This window comes from Platichthys flesus, chromosome 3, assembly GCF_949316205.1.
Source record: "Platichthys flesus chromosome 3, fPlaFle2.1, whole genome shotgun sequence".
Lineage (NCBI taxonomy): Eukaryota > Metazoa > Chordata > Actinopteri > Pleuronectiformes > Pleuronectidae > Platichthys > Platichthys flesus.
In genome coordinates this window covers 6,567,259-6,582,084 of record NC_084947.1, presented here as the reverse complement: position 1 = coordinate 6,582,084, position 14,826 = coordinate 6,567,259, and the positions used below count along the sequence as shown (strand labels likewise).

General features: G+C 44.2%; 3 protein-coding genes across 5 annotated transcripts in view; 1 reads left to right on the top strand and 2 right to left on the bottom strand.

Annotated features, from left to right (window-relative positions):
• The window catches only part of LOC133943023 (rho guanine nucleotide exchange factor 28-like), a 36,850-nt gene extending 30,283 nt beyond the window's left edge, over positions 1 to 6,567 (top strand). For all 3 annotated transcript variants that reach the window (XM_062381848.1, XM_062381846.1, XM_062381847.1), the window contains 16 exons: positions 114 to 364; positions 451 to 576; positions 681 to 798; positions 1,489 to 1,743; positions 1,826 to 1,902; positions 2,009 to 2,187; positions 2,278 to 2,375; positions 2,488 to 2,679; positions 3,089 to 3,220; positions 3,339 to 3,472; positions 3,562 to 3,609; positions 3,855 to 3,959; positions 4,081 to 4,245; positions 4,570 to 4,821; positions 4,909 to 5,272; positions 5,362 to 6,567. In XM_062381848.1, coding sequence (XP_062237832.1) covers positions 114 to 364; positions 451 to 576; positions 681 to 798; positions 1,489 to 1,743; positions 1,826 to 1,902; positions 2,009 to 2,187; positions 2,278 to 2,375; positions 2,488 to 2,679; positions 3,089 to 3,220; positions 3,339 to 3,472; positions 3,562 to 3,609; positions 3,855 to 3,959; positions 4,081 to 4,245; positions 4,570 to 4,821; positions 4,909 to 5,272; positions 5,362 to 5,549 — 2,684 coding nt within the window. In that variant the 3' untranslated portion in view covers positions 5,550 to 6,567. The remainder of the gene's footprint in view (positions 1 to 113; positions 365 to 450; positions 577 to 680; positions 799 to 1,488; positions 1,744 to 1,825; positions 1,903 to 2,008; positions 2,188 to 2,277; positions 2,376 to 2,487; positions 2,680 to 3,088; positions 3,221 to 3,338; positions 3,473 to 3,561; positions 3,610 to 3,854; positions 3,960 to 4,080; positions 4,246 to 4,569; positions 4,822 to 4,908; positions 5,273 to 5,361) is intronic.
• A 1,736-nt stretch (positions 6,568 to 8,303) lies between these two features.
• On the bottom strand, positions 8,304 to 13,377 carry sb:cb288 (uncharacterized). Its single transcript, XM_062381750.1, has 5 exons — positions 13,232 to 13,377; positions 12,832 to 12,886; positions 11,612 to 11,683; positions 10,549 to 10,633; positions 8,304 to 10,297 (listed from the first exon to the last, which is right to left on the bottom strand). Exons 1-5 carry the CDS (start codon positions 13,295 to 13,297, stop codon positions 10,249 to 10,251), a joined length of 327 nt encoding a protein of 108 aa, XP_062237734.1. The 5' UTR covers positions 13,298 to 13,377; the 3' UTR covers positions 8,304 to 10,248.
• Positions 13,378 to 14,241: 864 nt separating this feature from the next.
• ykt6 (YKT6 v-SNARE homolog (S. cerevisiae)) overlaps positions 14,242 to 14,826 on the bottom strand; it is a gene marked incomplete in the record, with an annotated part of 3,081 nt that continues 2,496 nt past the window's right edge. Inside the window, 1 exon segment of the mRNA XM_062381574.1 lies at positions 14,242 to 14,826.

Below are 14,826 nucleotides of genomic sequence, written 5' to 3'. Positions count from 1 at the left end.
AACACTTCTTCCACTAAAATGAAGATGCCCAAATAAACATCTCTTCTGCACCAGATGAACATGAGAGTTCCAGATGTTTCCTATAATCCACTTTCACTGCCTCCCCCCCACAGAGCTGATGCAGACGGAGCTGCACCACATCCAAACCCTGACGGTCATGTCCGAGGTGTTCCGGAGAGGGATGGTAGAGGAGCTGCAGCTCGACTGGGAGTGCGTGGCTCGAATCTTCCCGTGCTTGGATCCCTTGCTCCTCTTTCACAAGAACCTCTTCGGAGCACTGCAGGAACGCCGGCAGGCCGAATCCCAACCCGAGAACCACCGGAACTATCTCATCCACCAGATTGGAGACATCCTGCTTCAGCAGGTTGGTGGAGATTCACTCGTGGATCCAAACTCACAGAGCCATGTCTGCACGTCTGCTGGCTGACGGTCTCTCTCTCTCTCTCTCAGTTCTCAGATGAAAATGCTGAGAAGATGAAGCAGGTGTACGGTGAGTTCTGCAGTCACCACACTGAGGCTGTCAATGTCTTCAAAGAGCTGCAGCAGCAGAACAAGAAGCTCCAGAACTTTGTCAGAGTAAGCTCCTCAACCTCTTGTGCTCGAAAAGACTAAAGTTTCACAGTAAAACGTCTCGATTGAGCTGCTGATGTTCTACTTTTGATTTTCACCTCCGTTCACAGCAACAGAGCAACAACTCTCTGGTCCGACGGAGGGAGGTGCCTGAATTCATCCTGCTGGTCACTCAGCGCATCACCAAGTATCCAGTGCTGCTGGAGAGGATATTACATTACACTCAGGGTAAGTCAGGTCTGCTGAGTCCTGCACTGAACTGTAAACACATGCAGCCCTGAGAGCCTTTTAGGATTGATTTCAATATGTGAGTATTTTCGTAGACAAATGTTTTTAAACATTATCCTGCAGATTTTTATTTACTACATATTACCAAACTAGTTCTACTACCACTACTGTGTACTATGCAACTAGATACTGTAATTCTTACAGCATCAAATTGTCAATGGCCAAATTGATTTCTACAGTCAGGTGGTTTATAATAACTTTAATTTAAATTATGTGTGTTTTTATTACATGAATATAAAGTAGTGAAATCAACAACTTAGCTATTTACTTGATAAAAAAGACAGCGCTGTTGCTCAGGGTCTGAATGGTCTGAGTGAAACACACTCACATAACATACCTGCTGCTGTGAGAGAACAAGGACAATGGTTAAACACTGTAAAGGTCCCAGTACACCAGCAGAGCAGGAAGAGGAGGATACAATAACTTTCCACTGAACAAATAACTCTGTTACTTCCTGTGTTCATCATGTGACTAAGCTATTTGTTTCAAAGTGAGAGAAAATTATAAATAAGATTGATTTTGCTCTTTTCTTGTGCCAAGTATATTAAAGTTATATTTTAACCTTGAGGCCATTATAATCTTTTGTAATGCATGTATCTTAACACTTCTGTTAACTCGTTCTCCTGACAGAGGGAAGTCAGGAACACGCTGACCTGTCGCGTGCCCTGGTTCAGATCCGTGACATCATCGCCGCCGTGGACCTGACTGTGAATACGTACGAGAGGTGGCAGGAGCTGCAGGAAGTCATGGCCCGGCTGGAGAACAAGAGCTTTGCCAAGCTGAAGAACGACAAAGTGTTTCGCAAACAGGACCTGCTCAACAAACACAGGGTTCTGCAGCACAAAGGGCTGGTCTTCTGGAAGACTGCCACAGGACGTCTGAAAGGTCTGTCAGACGTCACAATTGCCAGATGGTTTGTTAAGTTTGGGGCCAACAAGTCTAAGATATATTTTCACTCCTGTTTCAGACACTCTGGCACTGCTGCTCACAGACGTCGTGGTTTTCCTACAAGAGAAAGACCAGCGCTTCATATTTGCTGCTGTTGTAAGTTTCAACCCAAACATCCCCTGACCTGCCGTCCATCCGCTTCTCGACACCTCTTCACCAGTTTCACCCAGGTTTGTTTATGGCCTTTTATCAACTGTTTCAGGACCAGAAGCCTCCAGTGATTCCTCTGCAGAAGCTCATCGTCAGAGAAGTGGCCAACGAGGAGAGAGGGATGTTCCTTATCTCCGCCTCCGCGGTGGGACCAGAGATGTATGAAGTTCACACCACCACCAGAGAGGAGAGGAATGCGTGGATGAGACACATTCGACAAGCTGTAGAGAGGTGCGACAAGTCAAGTGTACAGTAGAAGTGGATTCTGTGTGTGTGTCTGTGTGTGTTACTCATTATCTAACCCACTGATCTACCTGGCAGGTGTCCTGAGGAAGAGGAGGAGGAGGATCGAAGTGCCGAGTCAGAGGAGGTGAGGCGAGCTGCAGAGGCGAGGGGCCAGAAGATCACCAAGTTCCAAGGTATGAAAATATGAGTGTCCACGTGCACGTGTTATCTGATACCTGTTCTTATCAAGCTTTAATTCATTTATTTTTCACAACAACTCTTAATGGTCGTGAATGTTTTGTGCAGAGAATCTGTTGGGTCAGGATCAGCAGATCTGCACCAGCCTAGAGGAGAAGCTGCATCTGTACGCTGAGCTCACCGAGTTAACCCTCCACTCCCCAGAAGCTGTGCCACATCGCCACCTGCTGGTTCAAGCGGACACAGACAGTGAGACGCTGCCAGAGGCGTCCTCACTGCTCACAGCCGCACTCAGAGAAGGTGACGGAGCGGCTCGCTCTCTCTTCAGCCACATGAACTTTCAAATATAAATCTTTTTTTTAGTAGTGGCAAATCCATTTTAGAGGACATTTTGAATATTATCTATACATGAGAAACAAGCTGACCCCCCTCCTGAAAGACAATTTTACGAATAAATTGTACCAGTTTTACCTGTTTTGACTGATGACCCCTCTTTTCAGGCCTGTGCTCACCTTCTCTCATGTTAGTTGTTTTGCCCTATAGACCTTTTAAACAACAGACATTTGGACCTGTCAGTAAAAGCATCACATGTGGCTTCAAAAAAATGAAAAAAATACAGTGTGATATTTATGTTTAAGTGATATTATATAGAGGCATTTGGAAATCAGACTTAATCGTGAGTTCTGACGGATGTGTGCTCCCCCTGCAGCAGAGAACCTGGTCAACATTCTCCAGGCTCGAGACGGCGTCCCCGTCCGAACTCCCAGCTCTCCTGTCCGAGGACCCGAGTGCTGCAGCTACAACAGTCACGGCAGCAGCATCCAGGAGTCTCCCTCTGAACGTGAGCCGCAGACATGCACTGCAACTCTGAATGCAAATCTATGTTTGTCCTGACGCTGCTGCTCACATCCTACCTGACCTTCACTCACGTAGCATCTACCGTGTTCTGGTTCCTACAGCCGATTATCTCAGCACGCTCAGCATGAGCTCCACGTCTCTCGGATCGGACTCGGAGCTGACGGGGCTGGACGGTGTGCTGTGGAGCTCTGCCGTGGAGCTGAGGAGAGGAGACAACAAAGGGACCATGTTAAAGGTTCAACTACTGCAGTTCCCCATAAGCAATGTTTGTGAGTGGAGAAGTGTAAGTTAGGGTTCTCCGGTAATAACGCCTTGTTCTTGTAGGTGGCAGAGAGCGTGCAGAGCCTGACTCAGCTCCTCTACAGTCTGCAGGTGAGAAGAAACACATCTGGGCATTTGTGATGAGTTTAAAACTGGACTGAAAGAACAGAGCTACTATTAAATATGTTGGTACAGTGCATGTAAATAGAAAGGAACAATTGCATTCTATATTTTAGCAAGTAAAAATTATTTAAATCTAAACCTGAACAGCTTTAATGTGGGATTTCAAGAGAATTTATGTTAAATAATATATTTTAATGTCAAGGTGTTAATGTGTTTCCTCTTTTTGTTTGCAGGCTGCTGTGACGCTTCAGGACAGCTGCTATGAAGTCCAGAAAGTCCTCCTCCAGGAGGGAGAGAGACCTCAGCTCCGAACCCTCTCCTCTCTCCAAAACTGTCTGGTACCAGTCATTTAATATTCGATACCTTTTTGACCACATGTAGGCTCACACCAGTTCATCGAGCAATTTGAGGAATTAAGTGACGGTTTCTTTTGAATGACTTGATTCTGTTTTCTTCCAGGAGCAGGAGAAGCAGAGGAGCCTCGACAAGAAGAAAGAGGAAGTGGAAAAGAAGGGATCAGAGAGGAAGAAAGAGGAGGTGGATGAGGTGCAGAAGCTCCACCTGAGGCTGAAACAGGAGCAGCAGCGATGGGACAGAGAGTGTCTGGTCAGAGAGAAGCAGCAGGTGAGCATCTCTGATTCCACAGCAGCTTCACCAGTCTATCACCTCTGCCAGGTGCTGATTCACAAAACATCTGAATATAACCTGAAAAAAAAAAGATATACCCTTTGGCAGAGCCACTATTCCTCCTGCCCTCTTGCACTTTTTTACACAAAGATAGACCTACAAATACAAGAGCAGATCCCCAAAAGCTTTTTAACCCTACAAATCCAACAAGCACATATTTTAAAATCCTTCAATCCTGTGCAGGAAATCTATGACCACTGGAGTAAGGGTTTGATAGTGCCTGATTTTCTTTCGATGTGCACGCGTCTCTTTTGTAAACAGAGTGAGCAGGAGAGCGTCCTGGAGCAGCGAGAGCAGCAGTGCCTCCTGGAGGCGGAGCGTCTCCGCTGTGAGCGTGAGGAGCTGGAGGCGCAGCTGCTGGAGTATCAGCAGAACCTGGAAAGACTGAGGGAGGGCCAGAGGAGTGTGGAGAGGGAGAAGGAGCAGATTGAGAACCAGCAGAAGATTCTCCAGAGCTGGAAACACAGCCGCCAGAGCAGCTTGCCTGTAACAATACCACTGGATGGATTCAAGGTACGGGAGGGAGGAGGAGGACAGGCGGGAAGGGGGAAACATAAACCGACTGCTGAGTAAACCATGTCCCCTCTGCTTTATGCACAGGTGTCCAACCACAGCCGCACAGGAAGTCTGGATGGCAGCTCTTCGGTTTACGAGAACGAGGCGGCCCTGCTCGCCTCTCTCCAGCAGAAACACCCCCTCCAGCCCGGGAACAACAACCAGTGTCTGCACTCCACGTCCAGGAAGAACCAAGATGGCCCCCCAAGCTCCAGCTACACCGCCAGCCTGGGCCTCAGCGCCAGCCTCTACAACAGCCTGAACGCCCTGCTGAGTCAGGCTCACAGCAAACAGCCTCCAGGCGGCCTGACCTTCCCAAACTGCAGTAACAGCCACAGCTGCCCCCTGAACGACTCGGTCCACCCGTTCAGCGGCAGGGTCACCGCGCAGCCGCAGAGGAGCAGCAACAGTAAGACGATTTATCATGCAGGACCATAGAGGGAGACACTAATTCAGGTTTCTACTTTGACTCATCAGCGTCTGTTGTTCTCCTTCCAGCAGACTTCAGCCCACCGCTGGACAGGGGATCCCTGGGTCCCTGGAGGTTTGAGGTCACAGGTCACGGACTTTGCGAGGACTACTCCTCCTCCCCCTCTCTTACCCCACTCCTCCCCCCGCAGGCTTACCTCTCCCTAGAGGGACCGAACGGGGAGGAAGGAGGTGAGGAGAACGTTGTTTATCTCTGAGAAACCATCCGAGCTTCCTGACGTATAACTGGACCAACAGAATTGTACTTGTTGCTTATATGTGTTTGTGAATGTTTGCATTTGCATCCGTCTGAATGTGACTGATGCAGAGTTTATGTTTAAAAACCTGTATAATCGCATAAGGGAATAGTTGCAAGGAGGGAGTATATGCCGAAATACTGTGTGTGCCTTTATCAGCGTATATCCGCCATTATTCCTCCTCTTCCTGCAGTGTGGTCAAGCCATTGTGCCTTTTTGCAAAGAAGCTCTTTGTAAATCAGCTCTTATACTTTCACTGCCTGTGTTTTCACTTCTGTCACGATTCGTTTTTTTTTTTTATATCTGTCGGACACGTTGGATGACCGGCACACCTTCGTGCTACAGTCACTGGGACCTGAGGCGTTAGGACACGTGGACAGAAGTTGTGCTGTGTTTTCCCGGGAGCACTTAAAAGAAACTATTTGAGAAGTTAATTATTATTTGAGTCTATTTAGAGAGTGCAAATATTTCTCCACATCACCTTTTAATAATATTTATGAGGGATTATGAGCATCTGAAAGTAAATAAATATACTGACATTATTGTATAAAAATCTGATATATGTATAGTTTTATGGAAAGGCTACCTATGCACACTACTCTGGAAGAGCAACTCCATTTTTCTCACACAAGTGCCAAAAAAATCTTTATCTATCTGATACTGTAATTGATTTCTGTAAAAAACAAACAAAAAAAGGCTGTATTTTTTCTGTTAATCTCCTTTTCTGATTATTTATTGTGTGTAAATTGCTTCATGCACTGTCAACAGTAATAATATGTGCGTTTGATATGTATTCTGTTGTAATCTCTGTAATCACAAATTGTGATGTGCCATATTAATATTGTGCTGTACATAAAACTACTGTGGAAATCATCAGCTTTTAGTGTGTTTTGCTTTGTGTCAAACAAAAACAAGAACATCAGCTTGAAATTTGTACAATCACAGGTTTTGATGTGACATTAAAATGTGATATAATGATGATATGAGTCATTATTACTTCAGTCAGTGTGCACAGTGATTGGTTAATGTTTGAATGTGTTTTTACGTTTCTAGAATTTCTTTGAGTTCCTCCACAGATAGGTTCTGTAACTCTACACACATTGCGTTGCATTGTTGTGCCAACTTACCCGCCACAACAAACTGAGCTTCATTCCTCTGCTGCCTGTCGGTGACTAGCAAAGCCCGATGGTGAGCTGGTAAACCACAGTGACTCAGTGGGCCACATTAATTACATCCAGATCAGCAGCACTGAAAACAGCACCGTTATTATACATTGCGAGTACTTTTGTTTTTTTTCTCCCTCTGGAATTCATGTTGTTTGAAGGCGTCCTGGTAATTACACAGGATCAATTATCCTGCTTTCAACAGGATGTCAAAGATAATCATCGACTCCAATGGATGTGCTGCACAATGTTTCCCTGTTTTTGTTAATGGCGGTGGATCCTCCGCACACTGACCTCTGATCTGCCTCTGCCACTCAGGGCTCCACATTATCAGTCTGTCCAAAGTCCCAGGTGCAGAAAGGTAACGAATCATCAACGTATGTTAGAAAAACCAAACTAAATACACACTGAACAGGACTATTTCAAAACTGTTACCTTGTTTACATCAGATAGACATTCACACTTAAAGTTATAGTGAGGCTTTTTCCCTGCTGTGCTTTCACCAACCCTTATATCAGTTTTTATAACTGTTCTGCTGCAAATGTGTGTTGCAGTGCTCCTCCCTCTTCAAGTCTGCACATAATCTATATGTGTAAGGTTTCAATTGTAAAACTGATTTGCAGGTTTAGGAATTACACTCACCTATACAGTTATAAATGTTTTAGCTGCACCACTGATTGTCTGCATCTCATAATAATAACTGTATTTGTATTCAAACCCAGATTCCACCAGCAGCTGAGAGAGGGCACCACTGTACCAGTCAATATCACCAGCATAACCTTCAGTGACGGCAAATATCCTCTTATCAGCACTGGAGCCGGAAACAAGACTATTACAACAACACCACTTGTCAAAGTTCAAAACCTACGCTCGGTCTAGATCTGTCAGCTGTGAATTTGAATTATGGTTATTTTTGTTTGACATCAGTGATGTAATTCTTCAGAGACCTGAGTCACAGACATTTGAGAGGAATGTCATTGAACAGATTTTCTAAAACTGAAACAACCAGAGATCGTTATCTCCAGGATGATGATGGTGTCACTGATAACTCAGCTGAACGTATCAGTCACAAGGGGAAGACAGGAGCTTCACCGAGAGACACAGAACACATAAAACCAAACATTGAATCTGATTATTTTGTACGATAACTTATAAGTATAAGTAGTTAATAATCATGAATTCTGAATCCAGCTGGGTTTGTGCACAAAGCATAATTAACTTGCAGGTGTTCATGTTTAGCGGGGTATTGACAACTTGTTTAATTTGCTCTCGTGTGCAGAAGTAAATGAATGTTGCTAGGTGAAGCCGATGTGGTTTTAATGCTGCATTTTGTCCATCAGTGATTGAAGGCAGAGGTGAGAAGTGTCCAATTCAAACATTTAAAACACACTGATATCTTACTCTCTACTTGATGGAACAGGTCACGGGCTAAAAATAGAAATCTCATCCTACCCGTGGCGTCCGGTGATGTTTTGTTCTCATCTCCAGAAACCGTGCAGCCCAAGACAGAAACTTCTTATAACTGATCATTTCAAGGGATTTTATGTCGTGATCAGAATCAGAATTAGTTTATTTGCCAAGTATATTTGCACATACAGGAAATTGCCATGCTGTGGTTGGTGCACTGTACATAAAACATAAAACAATTGGCCATAAAACAACAATATAAACAGTGTCATAATTAATCAGGTTTATTCATTTTGAGTCTGTGGAAGTCGGTGAGGTAACAATTCTTACATGTGCAGCTTCATTATCAAACACATGAAATCAGTCACCTCACCTGTTGCTGCTGTGTCACCCCTTTGTCCAACAATAACACAACTGTGTGTCAATATGATCCAGGTTTGTCACCAGGTTAGAATGATGCTGTTCTACCACACCCCAAAGACTTTAAACCGGGATTTGGTGACTGGGAAAGCCGGTGAAGTTCGCTGACCATTGTCATGTTCATGGAACCAGTTTGAGACGGTGACCTGGTGCATTATCGTGGTGGACGTGCCCAAAGTGAGTCAAGGAAACACAACCACCAATTGTTGTTTACACTGAATTGCCCATTCCTCCTGATTCACCAGACCAGAGGATTTTCCGTTCTTCAGCTGTCCAGTGTTGGTGAACATCTCAGTCGTAAAAGAGTCTGTGTAACTGCAGCTTCTTATCTGAAATTTCCTTTTTCAACTTTTTGCATTCAGTTGCGCTCAGTTTCCACAAGATCATGATTTCATGATTCAGGTGACATAAGGGATGATCAGTTCTCTGTTGAGCATTCTGTGTTCTGAGGAAATCTTTCCACCAGACTACATTCCCTGCTCATTACTTCACCCTGTTCAACCCTGTTCAATCCAGGTTCTGTTTTTTTGTATTTTTTAAGTTGCAGAACTGGTCCTGAAAACATGTCCGACCTCTGCTGTGACTGTGAAACACTGAGCCACAGTTGAACTGTGTCCTCGATGTGGACGTGTCCACTTGGCCGAGGGACCACGGTCACGTGCAGCACTGTGCCTTTCATCATGTTGATCATTTGGATTCAAGGAGACTGAGCAGCACATGAACCTTTTGAGTCTGAGCAGATATCGTTGATGAGAGATGAGCATTCCTTTCCTGTTATATTCACACTGACACTTAATCTGTTTACTGCTGAGTCGGCACAAAGTTCTGCATAAATCTATCAAGAGTGAAAAATATGTCTTGAGACCAGATCATTTAATTTAAGACCATGAAGCTAAAGAAAAACAAAGGATTGAGTCTGATTGGAGATTTTAACAAGTGGTGATACAGACACTGTTCTTACTGTTCATTTATATTCACACTCATTTTATTCTAGAGTCATAGTTTCAGTAGTTAAATCGTCCTGAGTAAATTGAATAAATGTGGATTAAAAAAGGAAAAACATAAAAGCAAATTTAAAGTGAAAGATTTCCACAGTACAGATCTCAAACCCTCCTTGACGTCCTCACAGCTTTAGGAGATTTTCCAATAGATCTTTAAGAAACAAGAGAATAAAATGGATGTAAATGGAACCTGGTGATTACATTAGAAACACAAGGTAGGAATGGACGACAGGTTTAAAAGGCAACTGTCCATTTGGTGCAGCTATAAAATATGTACATATATACAATGAATATCCAGCCTCTCTCAGTCATGCACAGTTTGTCGGTCAGTGGAGCGAGCTGTGTCGTTCCTCAGTAGTGCCGAGTCAACAGAAAACCACAGGAAAGAAACTAAAAGCTGAACAATGGGACCTGGAGATAAAAAGAGTTTCACGTCATCGTGGAGCCACAGTGAAGCTGAGGGCCGCAGGTGACACATCCACTCAGTCCAGTCAGACCTGGGTGGTTTGATCTTTGGATCCATTAGGAGGATCCTCTTCAGTGGTATAATGTCACTCTGGTGCTTTTTCCCCTGACTGGGGGGGGGGGGCAAAGTCTGCTCTCAGATTTGAGTCCGCACCATTACGATCCAAAACAAGCTGCTGAACAGAGGAGCCCGAGAGCCGGAGTTCACACAGAGCTCCTCGGCTGCAGTCTCACCCTCACCTTGCTGTGCTTTCTGAAAAGGGACACGAGCGTTAGAACGTGACGGCTGCAGTAAAAGTTCAATGTGAAGAGTAAAGAGTGATTTCTCTGATGTGCAGGGAGACAAAGTTCGGACATGTGACGCTAAGAGGCAGGTGAACAAATAAGCAGTTTGCATCATCGCTGGGTTTAACAACGTGGAATTAAAGCTCCGGGCTACGTGACGTTAGGGCTGGTGTGTGGGTTGTGTGTGGGTTGTGTCTGGGTTGTGTGTGGGTTGTTTACCGTTGTGGTGGTGACACCATGCACTTCCACAGGACGGCGTAGAGAGCGAGTAAGAAAGTGATGAACACCGCGGCTGCGATTGCACCTGAAAAACACAAAACATTGAATGAATCACACTTAAAAATACAACTTTATGCTTCATACACACAACCTGATGAGAACCAAGTGCCGTTCAGACTGTATCCTCTGCTTCTGTGGAAACAATTTGTTTACCTGGTGATTTGAATGAAGCAGAATAAAAAGGTATTGTGTCGATGCACCATCCACATTTTCTTATCCATCTTTTTTAGGTTTTCTTTCCTGTCGAAGGTTTTATTTTGTAAATGCATCTTTCCAGATCTCTGCAGACCCGATGAATTTCACCGTTCATATTTAAAATTTGGGTCTGGTTTCATAAAAAAAAATAATTAAAAAAATGTAAACATCCATACACAGTATTTGTTCCAGACCAGGAATAAGTTGTGGTTTCAAAACTTAGCCGTAGCCAGTAAACAGCAGTTTGGGTACAGGAAGTGAACAGTTTAACGGGATTGTGTTGAAAAGGTAATTCATTGTGACGCACATTTTTTCAGGTTAAATTCCTAGAAATGCTGCCTCCAGTCTGCTTTGCCCTCACAGTGAAACACTAGAGATACACAACCATCTCCACCCTGCCCGAGCAAACAGAGACACGGAGACATGAAGGACCTGGGGTCAAGGTGCAGCTACAAAGGGTCTCTATAGACGGATTAGAAAGAGACAGGCTGTGAAAGTCACCAAAACACCTCAAATCCAGAAGAGTGTATTTATGGAAGTGTGATATTTTTGCTTGTCTGAGTATTCTTGGAAAACTCTGCTCTCGGCCAAAGGAAACACCCCCCCCCCCAGCCCTCTGGGCCGACTGTTGCTGGTGTAACACAACACGATTCCTGTTTATTTGTGAGTCTCCACTTTTGAGGGGGGGGGGGGGGGGGGGCGCCATCCTTTGTTCGCTGTTGACTGAAGGTGGAACGTCTGACTAATCAGGTGTTTCTCTGTGAGACCGGGGCCTGGGTCTGTGAAGCCATGGGACTGTGGTGCTCACCGGGGATGATCCCACTGATGGTGGTTGAAGGGTCCTCTGTGCTGGAGGGAAGAGTGACCGCTGCGGCCGAACCTTCATGACGAGGAGATAAAAACAGAAAACAATACTTATATAAAAGTGTGTTAGTAAGTGTGTGTGTGTGTGTGTGTGTGTGTGTGGTTAGGGAATAGAGTCATTAATGAGAAATAAATATAAATGTCAGCTCTCCCCTCATATCCCTGAAAGGTTAAGCGCAATAGATCATGGATGGATTTAAAATGTCTGTGAGTCAAAGAGCTAATGATCTATGAGGCACTTCAGTGACTCACTATTAAGTATATACATGAACTAACCTGTAGGATAAATCCTTAATTATGTGGATTCGGGTACTGCTCTTTTATTCCAAACCGGTTTCTCAGGCTTGTGGTTTGTTGGGAACGTGTGGCCATTTCTGAATACTACAGTTTTGTTCAGTGTTTAGTTTCCCTCCTGCAGTGTAGCCATGTCTGTAGAACCCATCAGATGAACTGTCCTCATCTCATGTCCAATCAGTTCCTCCCTCCCCTGATAAACTAATTACCCCAAACGAGGAGGCTATGTTTCCAGTGCTGTTTATTTCTTGGTATTGTTTATCAGCACAATTATGTTTAACAGAGATCCAGCCTTTTTTTACATTTATTAGTGGGACAATATTCCTTTTTATACCTTTTAAAACCTCTTTCTTTCTTATCTATAGTTATAACCATTGTGTGCTTTATTCCATCTTCTTTTCTGCATTAAGTGATGTGCCTCCGCCCTGAAGTGTCCTAATCCCTGTTTATTCACGTAAAGCACTTACACTTGGTTTTGAAAAGTGCTGCATCAATTTGTTTATTATTGTTATTATGACCGAGAGCCACTCTAGTTTACTATATTTTATCAGATGCATTTTGTATGTTTATAAATATTCACATCACACATTTCCCAGTGACCAGCAGCTCCTGTGTTGCACTTGTTCTAAATGTGATTACTCCGGCACAGTAATCTGAAACATTGTATTCTTCTAATATCCATGTGAAGATTATATTTTTGACTGTGGCGCACACCAGCACTTCACCTTCTTACCAGGACTTAAAAACACACAAAATGCCAACGTAAACTTTCTAATGACACTAGATTTATGATGGGCCTGACAGAGTCAACATCCTGAAGTTCCCTGGAACGCTAGAGGCAGATAGAAGAGATAAGATAAGGTTCCTCACCGTTTCTCTGCTGAACTGCCTGGAAGAGCTGCCCTGTCAGATCCGGGTCGCCCATCTGAGAAATGCAGCAAAAACACAATCATGTCTGCACGAAAAGGAAGTCGAGCACATGAGAAGCTCTGGTTAAACACAACTTGTGCAGGTGAGAATCAGCCACTTCTTGCATGGGCATTAGTTTGGGGTGGGGGGGGGGGGGCTGTTTGCTGCAGAGATTGGAACTTGCTGCAGGAGGAAGTTCATGTGGAAAAGCAGAGCGACAGGAGCACAGATAATACAAAATGCAGCAGACAGACACACGTTTCCCAGTGGAGAGACAACACTCCCAGTTAGTGTCGAGGAACCTTCGGTGAGAAGTGACCGCAGCGTTCGAATCCCTCTGAGGAGCCTCCCGTCCACTCACCTTCGAGCTGTCTCGGCCTGCGACGGTTGAACTTTCACTCTGGTTCTTCTTCTCCTCCGTCCACATTGTTTCTTTCTGTCCTCATCCGCTTCTCACGTTGTTTTCCTCTCAGCTGTGCGCGTCCCCGTGCTGCGTTCAGGGGCAGCTTGTCAAATCGCGTTCTTTACAGGCTCTCACGGGGGGGCGGGGGGCGGATCGAGTGTGTTTCTGAATCGGTGCACATTCAAGGCATTTCTCGTTTACTGTTATCTCTATAGTTTAGGTATGCAATAACTTCTGCATGCATATTCCTTTACAGTTTACACTAGTCACGAACATGAATGAGGTTATCAGAGGACATTCAGGCTAAACACTTGGTGTAAATGACCTCGTTTGGAGTTGAATCTGAATGTCTGGGCTTACGGACACTTGGATGAAACCACAGGAGCAGTGTGGAGGCACTTTGTTCTTTTTTAAACTTTTGAAGAAGTGGTCACCAGCCACTTCAGTTGTGGGTGGATTTGGCTGCGCTACTGTTTACCCTGTAAACTCCAAATGGTGTTTTGAGGAACTCAAACACTTCCACCCACTACCTCCATCAACATAGTACTAATAGGTAATTTCTTATCATTATTATGTGTGTACATTGAAGATGGAGTTTTTAATTTTAATTTTGTAAACATAATCGATTTGTTTCTGTCCCCGTTGATCACATCTTGTTTGTTTAACTGATTCAGTTAAAATGCTCCTTCCTCCTACTGCAGGAAGGGTGCAACAGATTATCAGCTAACCTTCAGTTCGCTGACTGAAGATATAAATACTTAAGATAAGGTTGTTGGCTTCCTGTTGCAGGAGAGAACACCTTTATCTTTACATTACTGCACAGGATGTCCTCCGGCACCACTGCTGCCGTAGAAGAGAAATTTGCATCACATGCATGCTTCTTACAAGGAAGACGTGGCATACCGGAAGTTATTGTTCTGTTTATCACAATCTGTGTTTGAAGTAGTGTTCCAAATACAAACTGTTAATACAGATAGGAAAGAGCTGTTTATTATCTGAAGTCATTTTTTACTGTTTAAACTGTGCAGACCACATCTGGAGGGAAACGTTTAATGCAGACCGGTTAACACACTGGTCAGTAAGACGTCACCTGCAAAAATCCATAATACAACTCCACAGACTTCAAATCCAGCACAGGAATTGGGATATTTTTTTGAAAAGAAGAAATCAGACAAATATCTCAGAAAGAACCCTGGACAAGCCTCACATAGGAGTTGGTCATAATATATAGCAAATACAAAGTTCAAATTTACTGTGATTTATGGGAAATATTTCCATTTATTCCCCCTGCTTCAGAGAGAGACACCAACAGTCTGCAGAGATATTGCACGAACGTTTACACTGTAAAAGCAGAAAGAGACAATTCTGATCTCACAGACACACACACAGGCACTCAACATCAATGCAGCCTGAAGATGTTGTATATCCGCAAAACCTACTCGCATACAGCAGAGAGAGAGCAGACGCGTCTTAAAATACAGAACCAAAAGGCATGTCGTCATTTGAAACCGATCAGCAGTTCACGAAGAAAGACGTTTCTAACCAGCCGGACA